Raw genomic sequence first — 24,093 nt, 5'->3', positions numbered from 1 at the left:
AGTAAAGTACAAATCCTCAAAAAAAATACTTAAGTAGTGTAACGAAGTACATCTACTTCGTTACTATACACCTCTGCCGTTCTCACTCTGTAAGGACTTGTCCACAGCACTCCGGTAGAGTTTGAGCTTTCTTTTTTCTGCTTGTTTGTTTTGAACGAGAATAGACCTCCGGGATTGTCGTTTTCCTGAGAGCAGATTGACACCAGTGTTGATAAAGGACAGAAAGACATAAAGGGCAGCCAGAAACTCCTGGATGCTCAGATGGACAAAGCAGAACACCTTGTCCTTGTACAGCACATGCCCCTCTTTAAAGATCTGGGTGAACACTCCTGAGTACACTGAGGCTGCTCTGATATCGAAGCCACACTCTGCCAGGTCTTCCTCATAGAAGATCAGGTTGCCTTTCTCCAGCTGATTAAAAGCCAGTTTTCCCAAAGAAACAATGATCTCCCTGCTCTCTGGTCTCCAGTTTCGATCTGTTTCAGCTCTCCCATGGTACTTCCTGTCCCCATGTATGGACTGAACCCTCAGAAAGTGGCTGTACATCTGAGTCACGGTATTGGGCATCTCTTTTATCTGGGATTTTTTGAAGATGTCCTCCAGAACTGTAGCAGTGATCCAACAGAAGACTGGGATGTGACACATGATGTGGAGGCTTCGTGATTTCTTGACGTGGGAGATGATTGTGCTGGCCAACGTTTCGTCTCTGAATCTCTTCCGGAAGTACTCCTCCTTCTGTGGGTCGGTGAACCCTCTCACCTCCGTCACCATGTCAACAGACTCAACAGGGATCTGATTGGCTGCCGCAGGACGTGTGGTTATCCAGATGCGAGCGGAGGGAAGCAGGTTGCCCCTGATGAGGTTTGTCAGCAGCATGTCGACTGAAGTCGGCATTGTGACATCAGTCCAGATCTGGTTGTTCTGGAAGTCCAGAGGAAGTCGAAACTCATCCAGACCATCCAAGATGAAGACAACTTTGAACCGGTCAAATCTGCAGATTCCTGCTTCTTTGGTCTCAACAAAGAAGTGATGAAGAAGTTCCACCAAGCTAAACTCTTTCCCTTTCAGTAAATTCAGCTCTCTGAAAGTAAGGAGAAAAGTGAAGTGTATGTCCTGGTTGGCTTTGCCTTCAGCCCAGTCCAGATTGAACTTGTGTGTTAAGATGGTTTTACCAATGCCGGCCACTCCAGTTGTCATTATTGTTCTGATTGGTTTATCTTGACCAGGTAAGGGTTTAAAGATGTCTTCACATTTGATTGGTTTTTCCTCCTTGGCCGGTCTCCTGGAAGCTGTTTCAATCAGTCTGACCTCATGTTCCTTGTTGACCTCTCCACTGCCTCTCTCTGTGATGAAGAGCTCTGTGTAGAAGTCATTCAGACCTGTTGGCTGTCCTGCTTTAGCGATTCCCTCAAACACACACTTGAACTTCTTCCTCAAATTAGACTTGATTTTATGTTGGCACTCGACAGCAGCAGATTCTAAACAAGAAAACAGGAGGCATCAGTTAGAGGATGGTGAAATAATCAATGTCAATATTTTGTGTTCAATGATCTACTTCATGATATTTAGTGGCTTCATTACTTTTGGTCGGAGAAGCTGGTCGTGACAAGGACTGCATGTTCTAGATTGCAAATGTTACGATTATTTAGATATTTCCATAGCAATATGATTGGTCTAATGACATTAATAATGATACTGGAAAGTGGCTTTCTATACTGATATCACAAGTTAGTCCTGCATCTCTAAAGTAAAAGCATTATCTTACCTACATGACTGTAATAAGTATGGAAAAAAGCACAGTCAATGAAGGACCACATTCCGAGGGAAATCCATGTGACCCTCATTCCACCTCCTTACAGCCCTCTGAGATGAACCTGGTTTACTTAACAGTCTTCAAGTAGATCCCTAAAACTATAGAGCCTTCTTTACCCGGCTCCCCTCATCCCAAAGACAGGGAGGGCTTCATGATTTGTGTGTCTCATATACAGTACATCGAAAAGATTTGCACGAAGGAGAGGACATAGCAAGTATATTGTTTAACATTAGGTTGAGGCTATTTGCCCCCCTGGTACAATTATCAGTACATGCTATTTGCACTCCTGGTACAATTATCAGTATATGCTATTTGTACCCTGGTGCAATTACAAGTGAATGCTATTTGAACCCTTGTAAATTTATCAGTATATGCGCACAGAAATGTGTTCTATTCATACCCCCCAGTGCAAATATCAATTTTTCTCCCCTGTGCATTGGCATATTGATCACACAATGTAATAAAAAATATAAAGAACTGCTGCAGACAAGGTAACCCTGACAGATCTTCTCCAAACGTTTGTAAGTTTGGTGATCAGACTCCTCAAATACATTTGTAAACAAACTCCCATGATTGCCTAGGATAGCATTGGGAATAGCTGAACTATTTTGCATTGTTAGCCTCCTCCATAGAACACGCAAGGAAAACAGCTTGCTATAATCTTTGATTTATTGCTAGATTCAGATGTTGTGTGTGAGTATTCTCCAAGTCTTAGGGCTTGGCCTCAGAATATCAGGGAGGCACTGAATTTGAAACTTTATGATACAGGAGGTCTGTGGGGTATACTTCGAACCTCGCCAAACATACCCAGCACATAATAAGGCTAGGGAGGCGTCCTGGCAAAAAAACTGCTGATGTGTACATTTGTATTAGTGAAAAGATTCTTTATATTGTCTATAAAGTAACTATGCCAAATGCAGAATTGTTCGCCATTAATCCCGTGAGTGATGATGATTTAAAAATGCATAAGCAACGTCCAACCTGCCTTATTCTATCATTTAGGGAATTCACTTTAAATACATCCTATGTAGGAAATGTATAGCATATGTTTTTATATCATTGCATATGTTCAACCGCTGAGAGGTAGCGTTGGTGGCATAGTGGATTACTATAAGACCCGAATGCCAGCGACAGGGGTTCAAATCTTGCTGGTACATTATCATGCCTTTTACTCCCATAGATGTGGTGCCAGCACGGCCTTGAGAACATGGGTTCAAGTTCGAAATAAGCACAAAAATATAAATTCCATCAACTTTAGTGAATACGTTTTCCATATGACATGGGAATTGGGACTATTAAGCTTCACATAAATGCACATCACTTGGGAGACGAACCCCGCACACAGAAATTCAAGACTGACGCAGTACCTCCACTACCACTCTCTCATGGAGACACAATGCGCAACAGTAAACATATGCCTACATAAAATCCAACAAAGACGATCTAATAGCGAATACCCTCTGATGAGAACCTGTATCTCTCATAGAGAATATTCTCAGGCAATACCAAGGGATAGGTCCCGAAAGAGCCTCTACGATACGGGCTCCGAGGTCCACGGGAACACCCAGTAATGGTGACGCCATTGTCAAAGTAGGGGCTAGGAAGCTGCGTACGCCGATCTAACCCGATAGACTTAGCGGAAAACCTGCTCCCGACCAGGTTTGGTTGACAGTATAGGTCACAATGGAAATACAGCAACGCCACCATGGACATGCCCAATCTCGTCTGATCTCGGAAGCTAACAAAGACGGGGCTGCAGGGCTGGGCTACTGGCTAGGCTAAGGAAACATCCTCTCAAACCTCCGCTGCCGAGCCTCTACCTTACAAATGCCAAATCCCTGGTAAACAAAACGGACGATTTGGAAAATACAGCTGGCTGGAAATCGCTATGTCCTCGAATGCTGCTTGCTCATCATCACAGAGACATGGCTACATACACAAATCCCTGATGCCACGTTGCAGCTAGCAGGCCGCACGCTACACAGATGGGAAAGGAACAGTGACTCCGGAAAGAACAGAGGAGGAGGGCTCTGCATCTACGTGAATGAAGGTTGGTGTAACAACAGCACTATTCTGGACAGACACTGTTCTCCTGACCTGGAGTTCATGTCGGTGAGATGCAGACCCTTCTTTCTACCTAGAGAACTAGCTGCTGTTGTCGTCACTGCAGTCTACATACCACCGGATGCTAATGTAAACATGGCTCTCTCTCTGCTGCATAATGCCATCAATAACCACCAGCACGCCCCAATGGCGCCCACATTATTGCAGGGGACTTCAATAAAGCAAATCTCAAGACTGTTCTACCAAAATTCTATCATCATATTCTACATCAAGCATGCATACAGAGCCGTACCCCTCCCCCACCTGGACCGGTCAGACCACCTCTCCCTGCTCCTCACCCCGCATACACCCCCCTCTGTCGACAAACAAAGCCCACAAAGAAGACCATTGCCACCTGGCCTGATGATGCCCTCCCCCGACTGCAGGACTGCTTTGAACAAACACAGGGGAAGCCTTCTACCATGAAGACCTGGCTACATTCGTAGACACAATACTGTCTTACATCAAGTACTGCATTGGGAATGTCACCGTGGAAAATTGCATCCGGGTGTTCCCAAACCATGGATGACAAGCCAGGTCCGCACGCTCCTCCGGGCCCGTGACTCATCGTTCAGGTCAGGTGACAGAGATTTGTCCGCTCGCACCGACCTGAGGAGAGGGATTAGGTGGGCCAAAGTAGAATACAAGAGGAGGATAGAGGAACAGCTCAACAACCCCCGGCAGGTGTGGCAGAGCATGCAGACCATCACCAATTACAGAGGCTGTGCTGTGACACCTGGGGACTCAGATGCGGCATTGGCAGAGGAGCTGAACAGCTTCTTTGCCCGCTTTGAATCTCAAACACATCACTCAGCCACAACACTCCAACCACCACTACAATCCCCATCAGCCTCCAGCACCCCCCCACTCACTCTTAAGGTACAGGACGTGAGGCGGGTGCTCAGTGCAGATACCCCAGGAAGGCTGCAGGCCCAGATGGAGTACCAGGGAAGGTGCTCAAGGCATGTGCCAACCAGCTATCACAGGTCTTCACTGACATTTTCAACCTGTCTCTGGAACAAGCTGTTATACCATCCTGCTTGAAATCTGCCACAATTATCCCAATCCCTAAAAAGTCACCCACTACCAGCCTCAATGACTTCCGCCCCATAGCACTCACCCCAGTCATCACCAAGTGCTTTGAGAAACTGGTTTTGAGACACATCAAAGCCTGTCTCCCCCCCACCCTGGACACACACCAGTTTGCATACCGGACTAAAAGATCCACCAACGACGCAATAGCCATCGCTCTCCACTCAGCGCTGAGTCACCTGGAGAAAGAGGGGAGCTACGTCAGGATACTCTTCATTGACTTCAGCTCAGCTTTTAACACAATATTACCAGACATTCTGATCCCCAAGTTAATCAACCTGGGGCTCCCACCACCCACCTGCTCCTGGATGAAAGACTTTCTGGTCAACCGACCCCAGCAGGTGAAACTAGGTCCTCACCTCTCCTCCTCCCGCACCCTCAGCACTGGCTCTCCCAAGGGCTGTGTGCTGAGCCCACTACTCTACTCCCGCTACACATCCGACTGCAGTCCCACCCACCCAGAGAACATCTTTGTCAAATTCGCTGATGACACAACGGTGGTGGGCCTTATAACAGGGGGAAACGAGGCGGCCTACAGAGATGAGGTCCTGAAACTTGGTGAGTGGTGTGTTTCTAACAACCTGGCACTGAACATCACCAAGACCAAGGAACTCATCCTGAACTTCCGACGGATAATAGCTGCCCCTGCCCCCCTGTACATCAACGGTGAAGGTGTGGAGCGAGTGCAGTCCTTCAAATTCCTCGGAGTCCACATCTCTGCTGACCTCTCCTGGTCCGTCAACACCTCAGCGCTGGTCTGGTTCTGAGGATGCTCAGGAGGGAGCATCTAAATACACAGCTGCTGGTGACCTTGTACCGTTCCACCATCGAGAGCCTGCTGACCTACGCTGTGTCAGTGTGGCACTCCAGCTGCACGGAGGCCGACAGGAAGAGACTGCAGAGGGTGGCAAACGTCACGCAACTAATCCTTGGCTGCCCTCTGCCTTCCTTAAGCACCATCTATGGCTCGCGTTGTCTCAGCAGGTGTCAGTCCCTAAGAACTTTCAAGCTGCAGTGACTGCCTTTTGCCACTAGATGTCCTCATTTGTACCTTTGTACGTCTTTTGTTAATCACCTGATTTGTTCTGCTCATGTGATTGAATGATTACACCTATTTGATTGTAATTAGTCAGGGTATTTAAAGAGCATGTGTGTGCTTGTGACTTTGCTGAGTTCTCTGTTGCATCACCTGTGCCTAGTGTACCCCTGTTTTTCCTACGTGTTGAAGACTTTTGTTACCTTTTACCTTTCAAGTTTTTGGACTTTGCATATTTTAGGCTGGCCTGTTCATAAGGACTGTGTTCCTTGCTCTAAGTTTTTTGATTTTTTGCCACAAAGACTTATGTTTGCTTGCCTGTTTTTTGAGACTCGGTAAAGAGAACCCTGAATCTGTTTCCTCTGCATTTTGGTCCTTTATTCACTCCCGAGGGTGGTACAGGGGATTGATCGCCACCTTTCACTCCGGAGACCCGGGTTCAAAACCCTGTGCGGCCCTGACTCGTGACAGCAGGACCAGAGGCATCCTGAATGACATCACCGGCTACCATCTCTTCAACCTGTTGCCCTCTGGCAGGCGCTTCAGTTCCATTTATGCCAGAACAAATACACTCAGGAACAGCTTCTTTCCCAAAGCTGTCACCATACTGAACTCAGATCTGCTCATGTGATGAGCAGATATGAGTCTGTTTGTGGTCTTTACTGTGTATTTAAGTTTTACTGTGTATGTAAATACCCTTTTTTTTTTTATTATTATATATATATATTTTTTATTATATATTGCTTTTGTATATTATTATATATTATATATTCGATAACATGTGTGCACTTTTAAGGAGCTGCTCATTGCATTTCGTTGTACTTTGTACAATGACAATAAAGCTTTCTATTCTATTCTAAGCATGGTCGGCCTTGTTAGTACTTGGATGGGAGACCACCTGGGAATACCAGGTGCTGTAAGTGGTGTCGAATGGTGGCCAATATTTGGCACTCATCCCTGTGGCCTTAACATCAATCCCGATGCCCCAGTGCAGGGACGGGGACACTGCTGTGGAAGGCGCCGTCCTTTAGAGGAGATGTAAAACCGAGGTTCTGACTAACTGAGGTCATAAAAGATCCCAGGGCACTTATCGCAAAGAGTAGGGGTTTCCCCGGTATCCTGGCCCAACCAGGCTCATTCAATCTGGCCCCCTAATCATCCTCCTGTATAATTGACTGACTCATTAATTCCCTCACTCGCCACCTCAGGCTGGTGTGTGGTGAGCGTTCTGGCGCAGATAGGCTGCCATGCATCACCCAAGTGGGTGCTACACACTGGTGGTGGTGAGTGAGGTCCCCCCCTCACTGTAAAGCTTCTTTGAGTGTCTAGAAAAGTGCTATATAAATTCAATCCATTATTATTATAAAAAGAGATTGACTTTCGTGTCACAGCTAACCCAGGCTTTGAGCGCAACATACTTCGCTAACCCACTAATCAAGGTTCGTAGTACAGGGCACTGGCTGGCTGACTAAAAAGGCACTGAATTTGAAACTTGAAGGTTCCTAGCACAGGAGGTCTGGCTTTCTGACTAAAAAGCGGTGCGACCACAAAAGCGTGCCAATCTGGCAAAAGCGTAAATCTGACAAAGAGGGAATAGATCCGGCAACGTCTTGATTACAGAGTTAGCTTGTAGCGTCGCTACAAGCTATTTTACTTGTAGCGTCGCTTCAACCACGGTGGCCACCCTCTTCGCCGCAGTTTCACTCATTTACAACTATATGACGCGACAACTAAGAACTTTGTCCATAATGTATCTCATTAGACTTCATGACATTTAACAAAATAAATAGGCAATATAGAATATATAAAATACATCAACCCTATTCATATAAAGTACACTAATGCCAGGGAATGTGCGAAGTACACGAATGCCCGGGAATGTAGGCGCATGTGCGATGCCCATGCATATCTGGATCAAACCATTTAACCTCATACCCCCATTAACCCTAAAAATCTGGATCAAAACTGTGTTACATTATGTCACATTATGTCAGTGTCACATTATGTCAATTACTCTGAACGGAACAAGTATTCTCATACTGCTCTTCAAAATGAGTAGTTCCTCTAAATTTTCAAGATAAGAGTATCTTCCCTTCATAATAATGGTTTCCTCTGTCTTCGAAATAAGAGTCTCTTACTTCTCCACAGTGTGTCGGCCAGTTCCTCCTGGTTCATCTCCATCAGGCAGAGCTTTGTGATGTCAACCACTCCCGCTATGGCGCACCTCCTCTGCTCCTTTTTCTTATCATCCACCTCGTCCTCCTCCCTCTGACTCTCTGAGCATTGTGGGTAATCTGAGAAGAGATCCCTCCAGAGCTTCTTCAGCTCCTTGTCTAGGAAAGCGTGTGCGTTCTCCTCAGCCCTCTGGAACAGAACAAACATCAAGGAGAACTTTACTCTGAACTAACTGAGGACTTCAGAAGCATCTGTCATGGATTCACGTCCCACTGGTCTAAAGAGGGAAGCCTGGAGACAATTTGGACCACAAGAGATGCTTTTTAATGTTGATGTAGAGCTAAAATCCAATGACTTGTTGGAAATGTACACACCTTGATCAGCTCTGTTTGATGCTGCTGTACAGACTGAGCACTGGTAACCTTTGACCTCTGGTGGGGTTGTCTGAGGGAGAGAACACACACCAGTGTTGCCACAGTTACCTTGAAAAAGTAATCAGATTACTGATATCTAGTTACTCCATAAAATAGTAACTTAGTTACTTTACTGATTACTTGATATTAAAAGCAACTAAGTTAGATTACAAGTTACTTTGTTAGTTACATTTAGCTGCAACAACATCCCCTACCGCCTCAAAACAAAAAAATACAACCGGTTTTGCCAATACTAACTTTATTGGAAGTGCAAGGTCCACAATGTATCTCCAGACAATTTAACTTAAAAACAATTTCCTGAAGAAATTGATGTTTTTATGAAAAATAAAATCAAGTATTTTCTGACTACACAAGATAAATACATGTTTTCATAAAAAACGAAATAGAGTCTTTTCTGACTTCACCGCATAAATACTTGCTTTTATACAATACAAGATAAAGACAGGATCAGGATCTGGATCTGCCCAGTGCCACTCTGAATCTGCCATAACCAATCGCTAACGTTTGGTTGTGACGTATGTCATGCGCCGGGAATCACGCGCAGGTTGTACACAAACCAAACACCTTGCGCGTCTGCACGAAAATGTCCGTCAACGACAGCTGCAGGTTTTGTTCGTCGAATTTAATTTATCAGGGAAAAATTGCACATTGTAAATCAACTAACGACCTACAACAACAACTCAAACTGGCGTACGACTTTATCGTCATTGTTCTCAGACACGCCCTCTGTTCGTGTCTAACCAAATTACCAAATTACATACAGCAGGTCCAGACCTAGTACTGAAGGGAAATTCAAATTGAGCGGAAGTACTTAGGCGGGCGGAGCCAGGCTAGGCGTGAGCACCAAAACTCCCAGAATGAGAAGCCGCTCCACAGGAGCACTTGATGGGGTTGGAGAGTTATGCTTCAAGAAATTGATCTTTATGTTTGAAAACTGATGCAGAATCTGAAGGTCATAGGCTGACCTCAGGTAGTCCATAACTTCCTTTTCTGCAGAGTAGGTCTCCTCTGTCTCTGCCTCAAAAGTGAAACAGCCCTGCTCTGTGCTGCAGGAGCAGTTTTGTGGCACTCTGCTGTCAGAACGGCATCTTTGTCGTCCAACACACCGGCAAAACGAGTCTGGATAGCCTGAAAAATATAATTGATATGTTTATGCCTACAAGGCCTACTATTTATTATGTAATTGAACAACCTGGAAACCATGCCTAATGTGGGATCTATATTATAGATTTAATTTCTTATAGGTTACTTACTGATATTTGTACTTGTTTTAATCTTTTTTTTTAATGATAATGAATATTCTGTTCCATGTTTATAAATAGTGTGATGATGCAAGACATTTTAACTGGCTTAAAGATGCACTATGGCATTTGGAAGTCCTGTAGTCATACTGGAGAAGGCATCTTTCACAGCCAGGGTCTTCTGCATCAGAACTTCTAGTGTGGGTAGTAAAGTCTCATAAGGACAGTCGCCTTGTAAAATGTCCAGTGCTGCAGTCAGGGGCTTCATGGCGGTGCAGTACTCATGCAGGAACTGCTACTCTTTGTCTTTGAAGCACGGAACTCCCAGCTTGGTGCACAGAGTGTTCAGCTCATTCATGGGGATTGCAATTGCAATTCTCTTTACAGCGTCAAAAAAGGAATTCCACCGTGTGGATGTTGGTACCAGAAGCTTTCTTTGCTTACTTCCTCCACTGTTTCTGACGCAAGGGCAGATCTACTTGATTTGGTCCAAAGAGCAGTGCATTTTGCTGTGCTGCTCCTATACACGGCCTTGCTCTCTGCATTGGAAGTTGAATATTTCTCCACATCACTTGTGGAAATTAAATAGATGGTGTGTGAAGCACACCTGTAGTGCGGGGGAAGAGACAGCTGGTCATTACTTTCATCCTCAGCCGAGAGGATTTCTGACAGATCTAAAAAAGTGAGGGTCCGTGGGGGTGGACACTTCCGCCTCCGTCCATCATCTGACTCTTTGCCAGGCTTTAAACGCCTTAGCAAAGTTGGATCCATTATCAGTCACTGTTACAACTACTTTGCTCAGTAGTCCAAATGAAGACTGAATGTTTTTGATTTCTACACCAATAGCATCATACGTGTGTCTACCGCAAATTCTCCGACATGCCAATGCAGCCTTATTGTGCTCTAATGTGGATCTACTGATCCAGTAGAGCATTACTCCCATATAGCTTCTGTTGTTAGCGGTCCAGATGTCCGCAGTAGTTGACACAAAGTCGACCACATTTAGCTCGGCCTTCAGATTTCTCTCCATCTCTGCATACTCCTTCTCCAGGTATTATGAAAAATGTGTTTTGTGAGGTAGCCCTGCACTGTGAGTGGTAGGGATTTTATTTATTATGGCACGAAACGAGGGCGAGTCAACCGTGTTTAAGGGCAGCATTTCCTCGACAACATACTGTCCGACCGACTTCTTCAACACCCCCCCCCACTAGCTGGTTTTGCACCGAAGTCCAGCTTTTGTTGTTTGGGGATTGGCGGGGGACCTCCTCCGGCATTAGCAGCTCTCCGCTTCGCATCATGTGGCACTTGCTCAGTAAGTTTGACTGTGCCGTGCTGCGACTCCAAATGTTTCTTCAAATTTGAATCTAGTGTTCTTGAAGCTAGATAGCACTCCTCCGCCGCCAGCACAGAGTGTACATCAAACCTTAATAATGTCACCTTTAGCTGACACAAACTGAAAATACTGACGGTATTTCCAGCTAGAAAACGCGCATCTCTCTGCCATGGTCTCTCCTCCCTCCATTGTTGTTTTGCGTTTGAGTCGCTGCGTAGTGCGTACACGTGAGTAGTCGCCGTGAGTAATCGCATGCTTGACACGTGACACAGTGATCCTGGTTGTCGTCGCTCACCACCGTCCGATAGGCAAGAAGAAAGCGAAAATATGTTTTTATACTAAGGAATATTACAGTTTTTTCCTATCGTTTTCGGTCATGTACCCATACTATGGTCACTTTTCCCTATCACTTAACACAGTGGGCTTTAGAGACACACACCTCTGCATATCTGTTATCCTTTGGTGCAAAATGCACTACAACAACCACACCACAAACAATGCTGCCATAACTTAACACATGTTTCCTCTCAGAACACTATGACCTAACTAACATATACTAACATCTTGAAGCATTGCCAATTGCATATATAAAACGTTGCTGTGTCCTCCAGTTTGGCATAGATTTCCTGTAGTGTTGCATTGAAAAAAAGAGAAAAAACACAGACAAACACTTCTTTGGACTACAGTAATAAAGTTTGTAATATTACAGTAACAATGACAATCCAGTGACAATCCAAGCCAAGTATCTGCTGACAGTGTTCATATGTCGGTTTACCTCCCACAAAAGATGTCACAATTGAGTGTGGTAAATGTACTGTAATTGTAAATACAGTAAATACTGTAAGTGTTTTATGAGAAACTGAGAATAACAATTTTCTGTTTTTGTAATGCAAATTACATACAGTAAGTACGTAATATATGATCCAGAAACAAATCACAAACACAACAGTTTTTTTCACTGTGCTTTACTTTTTGGAGATTTTGTCACAGTGTAAGTGTTACACAAAACAGAAAATACATTACAAAGTCAAAAAATGTGTTCTAACAAAAAATTCAATGCACAAAACCTGCACATACTGTATATTACAGTAGCCCAACAGTGGCGCAGAATTGGGCTAATCCCTCCTATCCTCCGCATATGACCACCAGGTGTTTTGCATTGCAAAACTTATCCTCTGTGTTTTGTACAGATCATTGTATGTAGTGTTGCTTTTACGTAAAAAAGTAATTCCATGCCAATTCACCAAGAACTATGGTGCACAGGGGGAAAACAATCTAAATTACTGTAAAATAAAATAAATAAACTATAAACTAAATATTTTTCCCTATTCAAACATATAACTTCATTTGTCTGTCCAAATGCAGCATCTTTCCATCTACAGTGATCTAAATTACTGTTAGGTTTTGAACAGAAAGATCACTGTTTTGAACAGAGTATCTAAACATTGGTAAAATATGCTGTAGTTCCACAGCGTTTTGCCGGTAGTGAACATTGACTGGGGCAGGTATCCATGAAATTTGGAAGAAGGCGTCATTGCCAGCATTTGTATCTTAGCATAGGGGCAAGTAACCACAGTTTGGTTCACATGGTCTACTAGTATGCTCACTGTGTGAAGTGTTTAGGGAATGTGAACATGGTTTAGGTAAATTGCCTAAAACGATAGGAAAAAACTGTAAGAAAAAAAAATAGCAACACACAGGGACTTTGATGAGTAACTTTAAATTGATTACTGGTTCGGAAATAGTAATGCGTACACATGAGTTGTCGCATGCTTGACATGTGACACAGTGATACTGGTTGTCGCTCAGCACCGTCCGATATATTTTTTTACTAAGGAAAATTAAGAAAAAAAAATAGCAACACACTGGTTTGGAAATGATAACGTGTTAGATTACTCGTCACTGAAAAAAGTGGTCCGAGGCCAGTAACGCGTTACTAAGTAACGCGTTGCTGGCATCACTGACACACACACAGTAAACATAAACATACAAGAGTAGGGTGAGAGAGAGAGAGAGAGAGAGAGAGAGAGAGAGAGAGAGAGAGAGAGAGAGAAATTTATATTTATACTGTGCATGTTATTATTCTACGTTTTTTATCTTTATTCGTTTTTTTTATTTATTTTGTATTTATCACTAATCTCTCTTTCGCTGTACTTTTGACTCTAGAGCTGCAACAACAAGAGATTCCCCTTGTGTGGGATTCATAAAGTTGAGTCTGCGTGTGTGTGTGTGTGTGTGTGTGCGTGTGTGTGTGTGTGCGTGTGTGTGCGTGTGTGTGTGTGTGCGTGTGTGTGCGTGTGTGTGTGTGTGTGTGTGTGTGTGTGTGTGTGTGTGTGTGTGTGTGTGTGTGTGTGTGTGTGTGTGTGTAAGGAGTAGAGGTAAACCAGTAATCTTCTTCAGTTAGTTAATGATTGATTGTGAGAGAGTATCAGTAAAGTCTGATATCGGCCAACTGTTCTGTTGTCATCTTCTGTTTAAAACTCCTACCTCTCCTCTCTGGAGGGCCGTCCATCTCTAAATTTAGGAGGATGACCCATAGAGCGGTCACCCTTCATGGAGACACAGTTGGGTCCAGGGGAGTCTGCTCTCTCCGGCTGGACTATTCTAGAAAAATAAGAACCGGGATTACACCATGTCAACCACATCGATAAAACAGCCTTATCCCTCCTCTCATTCACACCATGTCAACCACATCACTAAAACAGCCTTATCCGTCCTCTCATTCACACCATCCCCGAAGGGTCACTGTTTGAATCCTTACCTCTTCTCAATAGACTTATTTCCATCTTTAAAGTTCCAAGGATCGTCCATAGAGCTATCACTCTTCATGGAGACACAGCTGGGTCCAGGGGAGTCTCCTCTATGCTGCTGGACTCTTCTAGAAAAAAAAAAACCGGAATCACAACATGTCAACCGCATCACTCAAACAGTCTTATCCCTCCTCTAGTTCACACCATGTCAACCACATCACTAAAGCAGCCTTATCCCTCCTCTCATTCACACCATGTCAACCACATCACTAAAACAGCCTTATCCCTCCTCTCATTCACACCATGTCAACCACATCACTAAAAGAGCCTTATCCCTCCTCTCATTCACACCATGTCAACCACATCACTAAAAGAGCCTTATCCCTCCTCTCATTCACACCAGCTCTGACCGGTCACTGTTTAAATCCTCACCTCTTTTCAATAGACTGATTTCCATCTTTAATTGTGACAGGTGGATCCATAGAGTGATCACTCTTCATGGAGACACAGCTGGGTCCAGGGGAGTCTCCTCTATGCTGCTGGACTCTTCTAGAAAAAAAAGAACCGGAATCACAACATGTCAACCGCATCACTCAAACAGTCTCATCCCTCCTCTATTTCACACCATGTCAACCACATCACTAAAGCAGCCTTATCCCTCCTCTCATTCACACCATGTCAACCACATCACTAAAACAGCCTTATCCGTCTTCTCATTCACACCATCCCCGAAGGGTCACTGTTTGAATCCTTACCTCTTCTCAATAGACTTATTTCCATCTTTAAAGTTCCAAGGATCGTCCATAGAGCTATCACTCTTCATGGAGACACAGCTGGGTCCAGGGGAGTCTCCTCTATGCTGCTGGACTCTTCTAGAAAAAAAAGAACCGGAATCACAACATGTCAACCGCATCACTCAAACAGTCTTATCCCTCCTCTAGTTCACACCATGTCAACCACATCACTAAAGCAGACTTATCCCTTCTCTCATTCACACCATGTCAACCACATCACTAAAACAGCCTTATCCCTCCTCTCATTCACACCATGTCAACCACATCACTAAAACAGCCTTATCCCTCCTCTCATTCACACCACCTCTGACCGGTCACTGTTTAAATCCTCACCTCTTTTCAATAGACTGATTTCCATCTTTAATTGTGACAGGTGGATCCATAGAGTGATCACTCTTCATGGAGACACAGCTGGGTCCATGGGAGTCTGCTCTCTCCTGCTGCTCTGGGCTTCAACACAACACACACACACACACACACACACACACACACACACACACACACACACACACACACACACACACACACACACACACACACACACACACACACACACACACACAGCTGTTACTCAGAGTAATGATGGAGTCATGATGTCACACACAGTCACACACAGAGAGATCCTCTTCTTACCTCTTAGCTTTCCTCTGGCGGCCATGTTCCCCAGACAGAGTGGTTTTAGAGGTAGGACCCCCCTCCTCTCTCTCCTCATTCATAGCAGACTGGAGACCTGGGGCCGTATTCACAAAGCATTTTATCTTACCGCTAGGAGTGCTCCTAACTCGCGCTAAAACATTTTACGTAGGAGTTTTTTCTTAAAAGTTATTCACAAAGCCGCTGAGACCTACTCTTACTAAGGATAAATCACAAAGAGTGAACTAAGAGTGACGCGCCGTTGCTATGGATTACGTCAATTATCGTGCACGAGTTTAGAAGCGGTCAGTTCGGTGATTGGTTGTTCAGACGAGCCCACTGAATCACCGAAAAACAAGGAAATAGCCTAGGCTAGAAATGAATTCCTATTAAGTAGTTATAGTGCAGTTAGCAGAATACACGCATGATGACAATTGTGTGCAGACCACGATAATGACGTTGTAGCCTGGCCCTGCACGTTCAAGAGAGAGAGAAAGCAAACAATAAAAATACGTAAAATCTAAAAGAAAATAAATGTTATGAACTACCCAAGTGTTGACTGATTTGTGCCAAGGTGTTTACCTAAAATGTGTTTTCAAAGTGATCCCTAAATGCCTGTCCACTCGGTTCCACACGGCCAAATTCCTTGTAATGTTGATCGCCATCATCATCATCATCATCATCATCATCATCATCATCATTATCGTCTGGCTGTGGAATGTTCCTCCGCTTGCAGAGGTTGTGTAGAATGGCACATACAGTGATTACTGTGCTTGCCCTCTCTGGGGTGAGGCGTATTTCGCCGTGGAGGACATGAAACCGACGTTTCATCTGCCCAATTCCTCTCTCCACAACATTTCGTGTATGTTTGTGTGCTCGCAAAGAGCCAATACGATGTGTTTTACGCATAGGACTATACGTAATCTGCGTAATCACTTACATGTTACACTTTAACTGTGCTCCCGGTTGTGGATTGAGGTAGGGTGTCTAGAGCCACGTCTTGCATGGATAGTCACTGTCACCCAGCAAGTGACACCCAGTACATCTCAAAAAGCTGCCTCAGACCGCTCACCATTAAAATGCGCGAATCATGGGTAGCTGAAGATCCAGGCCACTTTGCAACAACATCCAGTAGGCTATGTTAAAATTTGCATCAAAAACAACCTGCGTGTTGATGGAATGCATTTTCTTCCTATTGACGAACACGTCCTCGTCTTTTGATGGCGCAATTTTTTTTTTTTTTTATAAATTATATATATTTTTTTATAACTTATAATTTTTATAACATTTTATTTCGGGACTAATCGGATTATTCCTGTTAGTCGGGGATGTTATTGCATCGCGCATTAACTCCACAATAAATTGAATACCCTAACATTTCGTCTCGCAGGCATTTTAAGATTCTTTGTGAATAGGTCTTACTGAGTTAGGAGTCCTCTTGAGGACTTTTAAGCTCTCCTAGACTTAGGTGCTACTTTTAGTCCTAAAATACTTTGTGAATTGCTCTTAGTGACAAAAGTTAGGAGTCCTAAATTTAAGAGTGACACGCCCATTATTTTTAGGAGTTAATCCTAAATTCGCCAGTTAGGACCTACTTTTAGCCCTAAGATCCTTTGTGAATACGGCCCCTGAACAAAAACACAACTCCATATTGTTTCTGTGGATTGTATTTGGGTACCAGATAGTGTTGACACACACACACACACACACACACACACACACACACACACACACACACACACACACACACACACACACACACATGCACGTTACAGCAGCTCAAGGTTCAGGAATAGAGCAAAATAGTTAAGCAATAAATAATAATACATAAAATATAATATAATACTATAGGATATTTGAAAAAGGATATTTATACTGATGACAGTGATATACCTGGTCAGGTATGATACAATAGTAGTATTTTAGGAGTTATTTAGAATATATTAATGCAGTGAGAATATATGACTAATAATCTTAATAAACATGACATTAAGCAAACTGTACATTAGCTTCTTGGAGACTTCCCATCCTTCTCCTGTCTGATATGCACAGACAAAATATCACTATCTTTCTCTAGGGGCCCTATTTTAACGGTCTGAAACGCTAGTGAGAAGCGCAAAATGGAAGGAGCTTTGTGGGCGGGGCTCTGCCGCTGTTGCTATTATACCGGCGGATAAATGACTCGTGCGCCCAACGCAAATCTAAAAAGGGTTGCCCTGAAGTAGCCTAATTACCCGTAGGTGTGGTTTGGGCGTAATGTGCAATAAACCAATGAGAGTACCATCTCCCATCCCCTTTAAGAGCCATGAGCGCATTTACAGTCTCTGATGAGACAGATGCATGACCACATGAATTTCAAACGTCAAATGGCTCAGTTTATGGCCAAATAATATGCCCTAATTCACACATCTTCTACAACTTCCGAAATACTGATTCGTCATGTAAATTGCGGCCAAGATAGCTTAACACACATATGATATGCGGTCCTGTGGCCGCAACTGCGGGTCTATTTACTGATATGCGGCAATACATTAACGCACATCGTTTCTTAATAGTATTGTACACATTATCGTTATCGACTTGTGTCCCCCCGTTAATGTACATTGCCATGGACTGTATTATGCGTTACGTGTTTAGTTTGCGTGTGTTTAAACAGATGGATGCACAGAAGCGCGCCTGCATTCATGCATTCTTTTTAACACTCACTCGCGGTAAAACAATGTTTTCTCACAATGAAATGCTCATCAATCCTTAAAGTTATGGGCTTGTACACGATGTCTGTGTCAAGAAAATATGTGTTTGCTGTACGGTGTTTGCAGATGCATTGATTTATTATTATTATTATTATTATTTATTACCGCTGTATTAGCTGTTCTTTCCCAAATAATTTAACCAACGTTTACTCTAAAACAAGATTTTGTTTTGTAAGGCTGGGATATAGACTACTTTGCTTGAGTTTATCATGATTATTATTTTAACGCATGGCATAGCCTACTACAGTGTTTATTCATGCAGCCTCTATGGGAAAAATGTTGCAGTTCCGATCTGCCGTGGTACGTCAAAATAGCAACACCAACTGCGCTATCCGCTAGTGCACTTAGACCAGGTATTTGTCGCCAGATGGGCAACTGCTTTATCGATCTGTAAGATCACATCATTTGCGCTGGAACACTCCTTTGCTTTTCGCCGACATGCCTCTCAGGGTTCAAGTTTAGTGGCGCAGGTTTGCTGCGGGGGAAAATCGGCTTCGTGCCGGGTGCAAACTAGCAAAGATACATGCATCTGTGTAGAAAGTAAATTGCGCTGGATGCAAGATAGGGCCCTAGATCTCATACATACTATCATTATCTATGTCTAGATCTCGTACACACTATCATTATCTATGTCTAGATGTCATCCATATCATTATTAGGAAAGAATATGTTTTCCCTTTTGAACTCCTGCTGTGAGGTTCTGGGGGTGTGTGTGTGTGGGGGGGGGGCGTGTTACCCCACAGTTCTGTTGATGCTGTATGCAGGAAGGTGAAACAAATCCCCCAAAGGTTTCAAGAGCTCTTTTACTTTTACTTAATATCAGGGCTCTCTGCATACAAATGTGTCCACGGACATGGTGACTAATGTATGATAGTAAGTATTATTGGCCCTTAACACTAATATTCAGAAACAACACTTCCTCAAAAGGCTATTGGCTTAAGCAGCACCAGTAGAGGCATATACTTTTCCCAAACGTGCAAAAACATAATTATATATTTATGTGGCATTCAGTCCAATGCTTAAAATATATCTGTGGCATTCAGTAGGCCAATGCTGTGGTAAAGTGTGTAAAGTATGACCAAGTATTTCTTTCTGTTCAATAGATAGAACTTTATCAATCGTTTGTAGGAGAAATGAGTTCACTTTTATCCCAATAAAACAATAATGGTAAAAAAATAAATACAAACATGACGGTAACTAAGTAAGTCAAACCGTCCAATCTGAAGGCTCTACTTAACCACTCCCCCTACTCACTTCCACCAATGCAAAGGGAACAGAACTGAGTAGGGGAGGGCGTAGCCTAACTAGTTTGTGAACGACCCAGAGAAACACAACGCAAATTCAATGTGAACATGTATGAGGCTTTAATAAATCCCGGACAATGTTGAAATTCCGGCACACACTTTTTGAGACAGGGCATGAGAAATACGAAGTGTGGCGTGTGAGCGTGTGCATGGGTTGAATTGCGTGTGTCTCACGCCGAATGCGTGAAACTTGAGAGCCCTGTAATATGTACAGGGGCCTCATGAATTGATAAGAAAAGCAAACAGCAAAACAATAATAAGTTGACTAGATACACTTATAAAGAAGAAGGATTCAGAGAACTGAAGTCTACCCAGCCCAAGAGACAATCAGCCATTGTTAACTCTCCATGGGGAGATTAAATAAGAGCTGGGATATACCATTATTAAACACAAAGTGGGGATCCATATTGAGCCCACTGCGCAATGTGAAGTCGCAGTGACGTCTTTTCTGTGTCATTATTGGATGTCAAATTTCGGTCCACTGAAGGGGTTGTTTTGTAACGCCAGGCGACATCTTTTTTTCGTCTTCTACCAAACATCTAATGTTGATGTCCGTGGGACCTCCGTGTATGAGGGGCCGTTTAGGACATAACTAATTGAGACACTCTCACACACATACCTATGAAACACTCTTACACTCACTGCTGAAACGCTCACACACTCACTACTGAAACACTCACACATACATACATACTTGTCTGAAACACTTACACATACATATGAGAAACACAAACGCATACATACATACCTCTGTGGCATATACACATACATATGAAATGCTTACATTCATACAAGTGAAACATTTATACGTATCTATCTGAAACACTCATGCAAGCACATATTTGTATATATGTTTCAAATGTATGAATACGTTTTTCAGTTATATGTATGTATGCTCTTACATGAGGATGTGCAAGTGTTTCACATGTAGTATTCATACCAGTAATTTCAGTAGTGACGGTGAGAGCGTTTCAATAGTGAATGTAAGAGTGTTTCATAGGTATGTGTGCATGAAATTCCAAGGTCAAGGTCGGCATTTAAACCGGAAGGCGGGAACAAAGAGTGCATTTTTGAACAGCCAGAGCGTGCCAATCTGAGCCAAAAAAACTGAAATGTCAGTCACGCTCTTCACCGTTGGCTTAGATTGGCTGAAATGTCACGCTCTTCACCGTTGGCTTAGAAACCGGCACTCTTTGTTCCCGCCTTCCGCTGTGTTTGCCAGGGTCTCACGGTGACATAGAGCCCTCCCACATGTCTGTAAGACCAATACTTCCTTGTTTACAAGCCTTACAAGCCAATGAGGCGATCACTATCAATACTTGGTCTTACACACACTATTATACTCTCTCACATACACTATTATACTCTCTCACATACACTATTATACTCTCTCACATACACTACTACTCTCTCTCACATACACTACTATACTCTCTTACATACACTACTATACTCTTACATACACTACTATACTCTCTTACATACACTACTATTCTCTCTCACATACACTACTATACTCTCTCACATACACGACTATACACTCTCATACTTACATGTAAAAGGAGTTTAATAGTTTGAATGAAACGGAAGTGAGTTTGAATGAAACGGAAGTGAGTTTGAATGAAACGGAAGTGAGTTTGAAATGTTCATAAGAGTCCGCAGAAATCGAATATCAATATTATTTTAATGTAATTACATTGTGTATATATATGCACAAGCCATCTTATACAAAGCAGCCGAAAAATAGAAAACCGAAATGCTACTATGTTTTTTTTTAGAAAACTGCGATTCAGGGTTTGAATTCTGCTATTGTCGTCTGATTCATTGAATCCGCTGTGTTTGCCAGGGTCACAGGGTCTTCCGACTCTGGGGAAGAGCCTGCTAGTTTACGCACACCCCTTGTGCATTTGTTTTCTCAACCACACGTGAGACGTTGTTTGACATGCTGGATATCGTCAGAAAGGTATTTTCATTGGCTATTAGGATATCTAAGGCCCGTCCCCGACCCTTGCTGTCTGCTGGTGTAGCTGTCAATCAAAGTATACACGCACCGTTTTGATAGTGATCGCCTCATTGGCTTGTAAGGCTTGTAAACAAGGAAGTATTGGTCTTACAGACATGTGGGAGGGCTCTATGTCACCGTGAGACCCTGGCAAACACAGCGGATTCAATGAATCAGACGACAATAGCAGAATTCAAACCCTGAATCGCAGTTTTCTAAAAAAAAACATGGTAGCATTTTGGTTTTCTATTTTTCGGCTGCTTTGTATAAGATGGCTTGTGCATATACACAATGTAATTACACAAAAATAATATTGATATTCGATTTCTGCGGACTCTTATGAACATTTCAAACTCACTTCCGTTTCATTCAAACTCACTTCCGTTTCATTCAAACTCACTTCCGTTTCATTCAAACTCTCTTACACATACTACTATACTCTCTTACATACACTACTATACGCTCTTACATACACTACTATTCTCTCTCACATACACTACTATACTCTCTCACATACATGACTATACACTCTCATACTTACATGTAAAAGGAGTTTAATAGTGTGTGTGTATGAGTATAGTGGTGTATATGCGAGATTATAATAGTGTGTGCAAGACCAAGTATGAGTTCTGTCCCAGACGGCCCCTCATATCAATTAGTTATGTCCTAAACGGCCCCTCATATCCGTGTAAGGGCTATTTATAGTCCAAATTTGGTCGTTTGTGGACGTCTTTTCAACATCAAATTTAGACTAATTTTAGACGTCTTTTTTATGCTACTACGATAATTTATTTATTTTATTTATATGTTTATGGTTGTTGCCGTTGGAAAACGAAAAACGGCGATTCATTTAACATCTCTACTGGCGCGTTTCCACTGCAGGGTGCGGAACGGATCGGATCGCAAAGGTGCGGGTCGGGTCGCGTTTCCACCGCCAAAAGTGGGCGTGACCCGGACTTTGCCGTACCTGTTCCGGCCCCATTCTCGGGACTCCTCCGTTGCGGTACCCAAAACGAGACCAGACGCCTGAAAGGGTCCCGTGAAATTCTAGCTACACCCCCCCTCCGTTGATTGGTCGACAGAATCGTCACTTCCGGGTGACGCAGGGATAAAAACAAACAAACAGTAGCCTCGAGGTATTATTCTTTACAATTAACATGTCGCGTAAAAAGCTTGCTTGGGCGAACAAGGAGGTGGAGACGTTCGTCTGCATTCTTGGGGAGGAAGACGTTGTTTACGATGTTTACGTAGCTGCCGCGGCGATCGACATCCGGCCTACCACCAAGGGTACTGTCAGCAGTGGAAACGCGACCTCGGAACTGAGCTGGGCTATACCGCCCCCTCCCTACCGCACCTTTGCGATCCGATCCGTTCCGCACCCTGCAGTGGAAACGCGGCATACCACAGAGTGGAGTCACTGGTATCAAGAGTGCAAAGATCAGGGTACTAAACCGTTATGGATGCTCATAAAACCAAAAATAAGTCATTAATGATACCAATAAGCCTCCACAACACACTCCACTCATACAGTCCAAGAGATGATCAACTCGTCCTTTCAGCACAAAACAGGGAATGTTTGAATCCAAACCGTTTTCAATGTGAGTTCGGTTCCGTTCCGGACCAGAGGTTCCATATCAAAACGCCCTCAACACAGTGAAACTAGTTATTTATGTTCTGACCCATATTCCTTCATTCAGACAGGTTGTCTCTCTGAGATCAATATCTCTTTTACAGCAGGAACCTGGAAGCAATTAACCTGAACTGTTAACCGATTAATTGATATATTAATAGGCCTACAGCGAGAATATATGACCAATAATCTTAAGAAAACATGACATTTAGCAAACTGTACCTTAGCTTCTCTGTGGTGAAAACGTGTGCTGCCCCGTGTAGTTTGAAAATAGAAAAGCACAAAAGGATGGAAAGTAAGATCCATTTAAGGAAGAGATGCAGGTGTTCGCCAAAACACAATTGAAGTATTTAGAACAGAGACAGAACGTGAACACGGTTCTAAAGGTTCTGAGTAAAGACTGAGCTGCTGGGCTCCTCAGTGAAGACAGATGGAATGAGGAAGGAGGCTTTGAACAACAGCTACTACACCTAAAACCTTTATGATGGTCAGGGCTGGGTTTCACCACAACACACCCATAACTGTATCAAGTGACAAGATAAGACACAGCAAAGGTTTGAGGAGAAAAAAAATAAAATAAGTGATCGTATCCACGCTGTCAGAAACCAGACCTGGACCTGAGTAAGAGCAGTCATTAATCAATCATTAACTAACTAAAAAGGATTATTTGTTTACCTGTAGGCCTACTGCTTACACACACACACACACGGGGACACACACATACACGAGTGCACACACACACACACACACACACACACACACACACACACACACACACACACACACACACACACACACACACACACACACACACACACACACACACACATACACACAGTGTTGGGGAGTAACGGAATACATGTGTTGGGGAGTAAGCGTTAGGTATTCAGAATACAAAATATAGCTAACTGTATATTTCTACTTCCGTTGCAGTTACAATTTAAATAGTTGGTAGAATGCAGTTACATTGTTGAAATCAATGGATTGCATTACATGACGC

General features: G+C 43.3%; 1 protein-coding gene across 1 annotated transcript; it reads right to left on the bottom strand.

Moving 5' to 3' along the window:
• Positions 1-63: 63 nt before the first annotated feature.
• LOC130385950 (NLR family CARD domain-containing protein 3-like) lies at positions 64-23,709 on the bottom strand. Its single transcript, XM_056594735.1, has 10 exons — positions 23,316-23,709; positions 15,405-15,501; positions 15,105-15,221; positions 14,733-14,849; positions 14,410-14,526; positions 13,989-14,105; positions 13,715-13,831; positions 8,594-8,663; positions 8,183-8,408; positions 64-1,478 (listed from the first exon to the last, which is right to left on the bottom strand). Exons 2-10 carry the CDS (start codon positions 15,485-15,487, stop codon positions 64-66), a joined length of 2,379 nt encoding a protein of 792 aa, XP_056450710.1. The 5' UTR covers positions 15,488-15,501; positions 23,316-23,709.
• Positions 23,710-24,093: the final 384 nt, after the last annotated feature.

Source organism: Gadus chalcogrammus, chromosome 7, assembly GCF_026213295.1.
Source record: "Gadus chalcogrammus isolate NIFS_2021 chromosome 7, NIFS_Gcha_1.0, whole genome shotgun sequence".
In the NCBI taxonomy this organism is placed as follows: Eukaryota; Metazoa; Chordata; class Actinopteri; order Gadiformes; family Gadidae; genus Gadus; species Gadus chalcogrammus.
The sequence above is the reverse complement of the archived record's forward strand: the minus strand, read 5'-3'. Positions and strand labels throughout refer to the sequence as shown.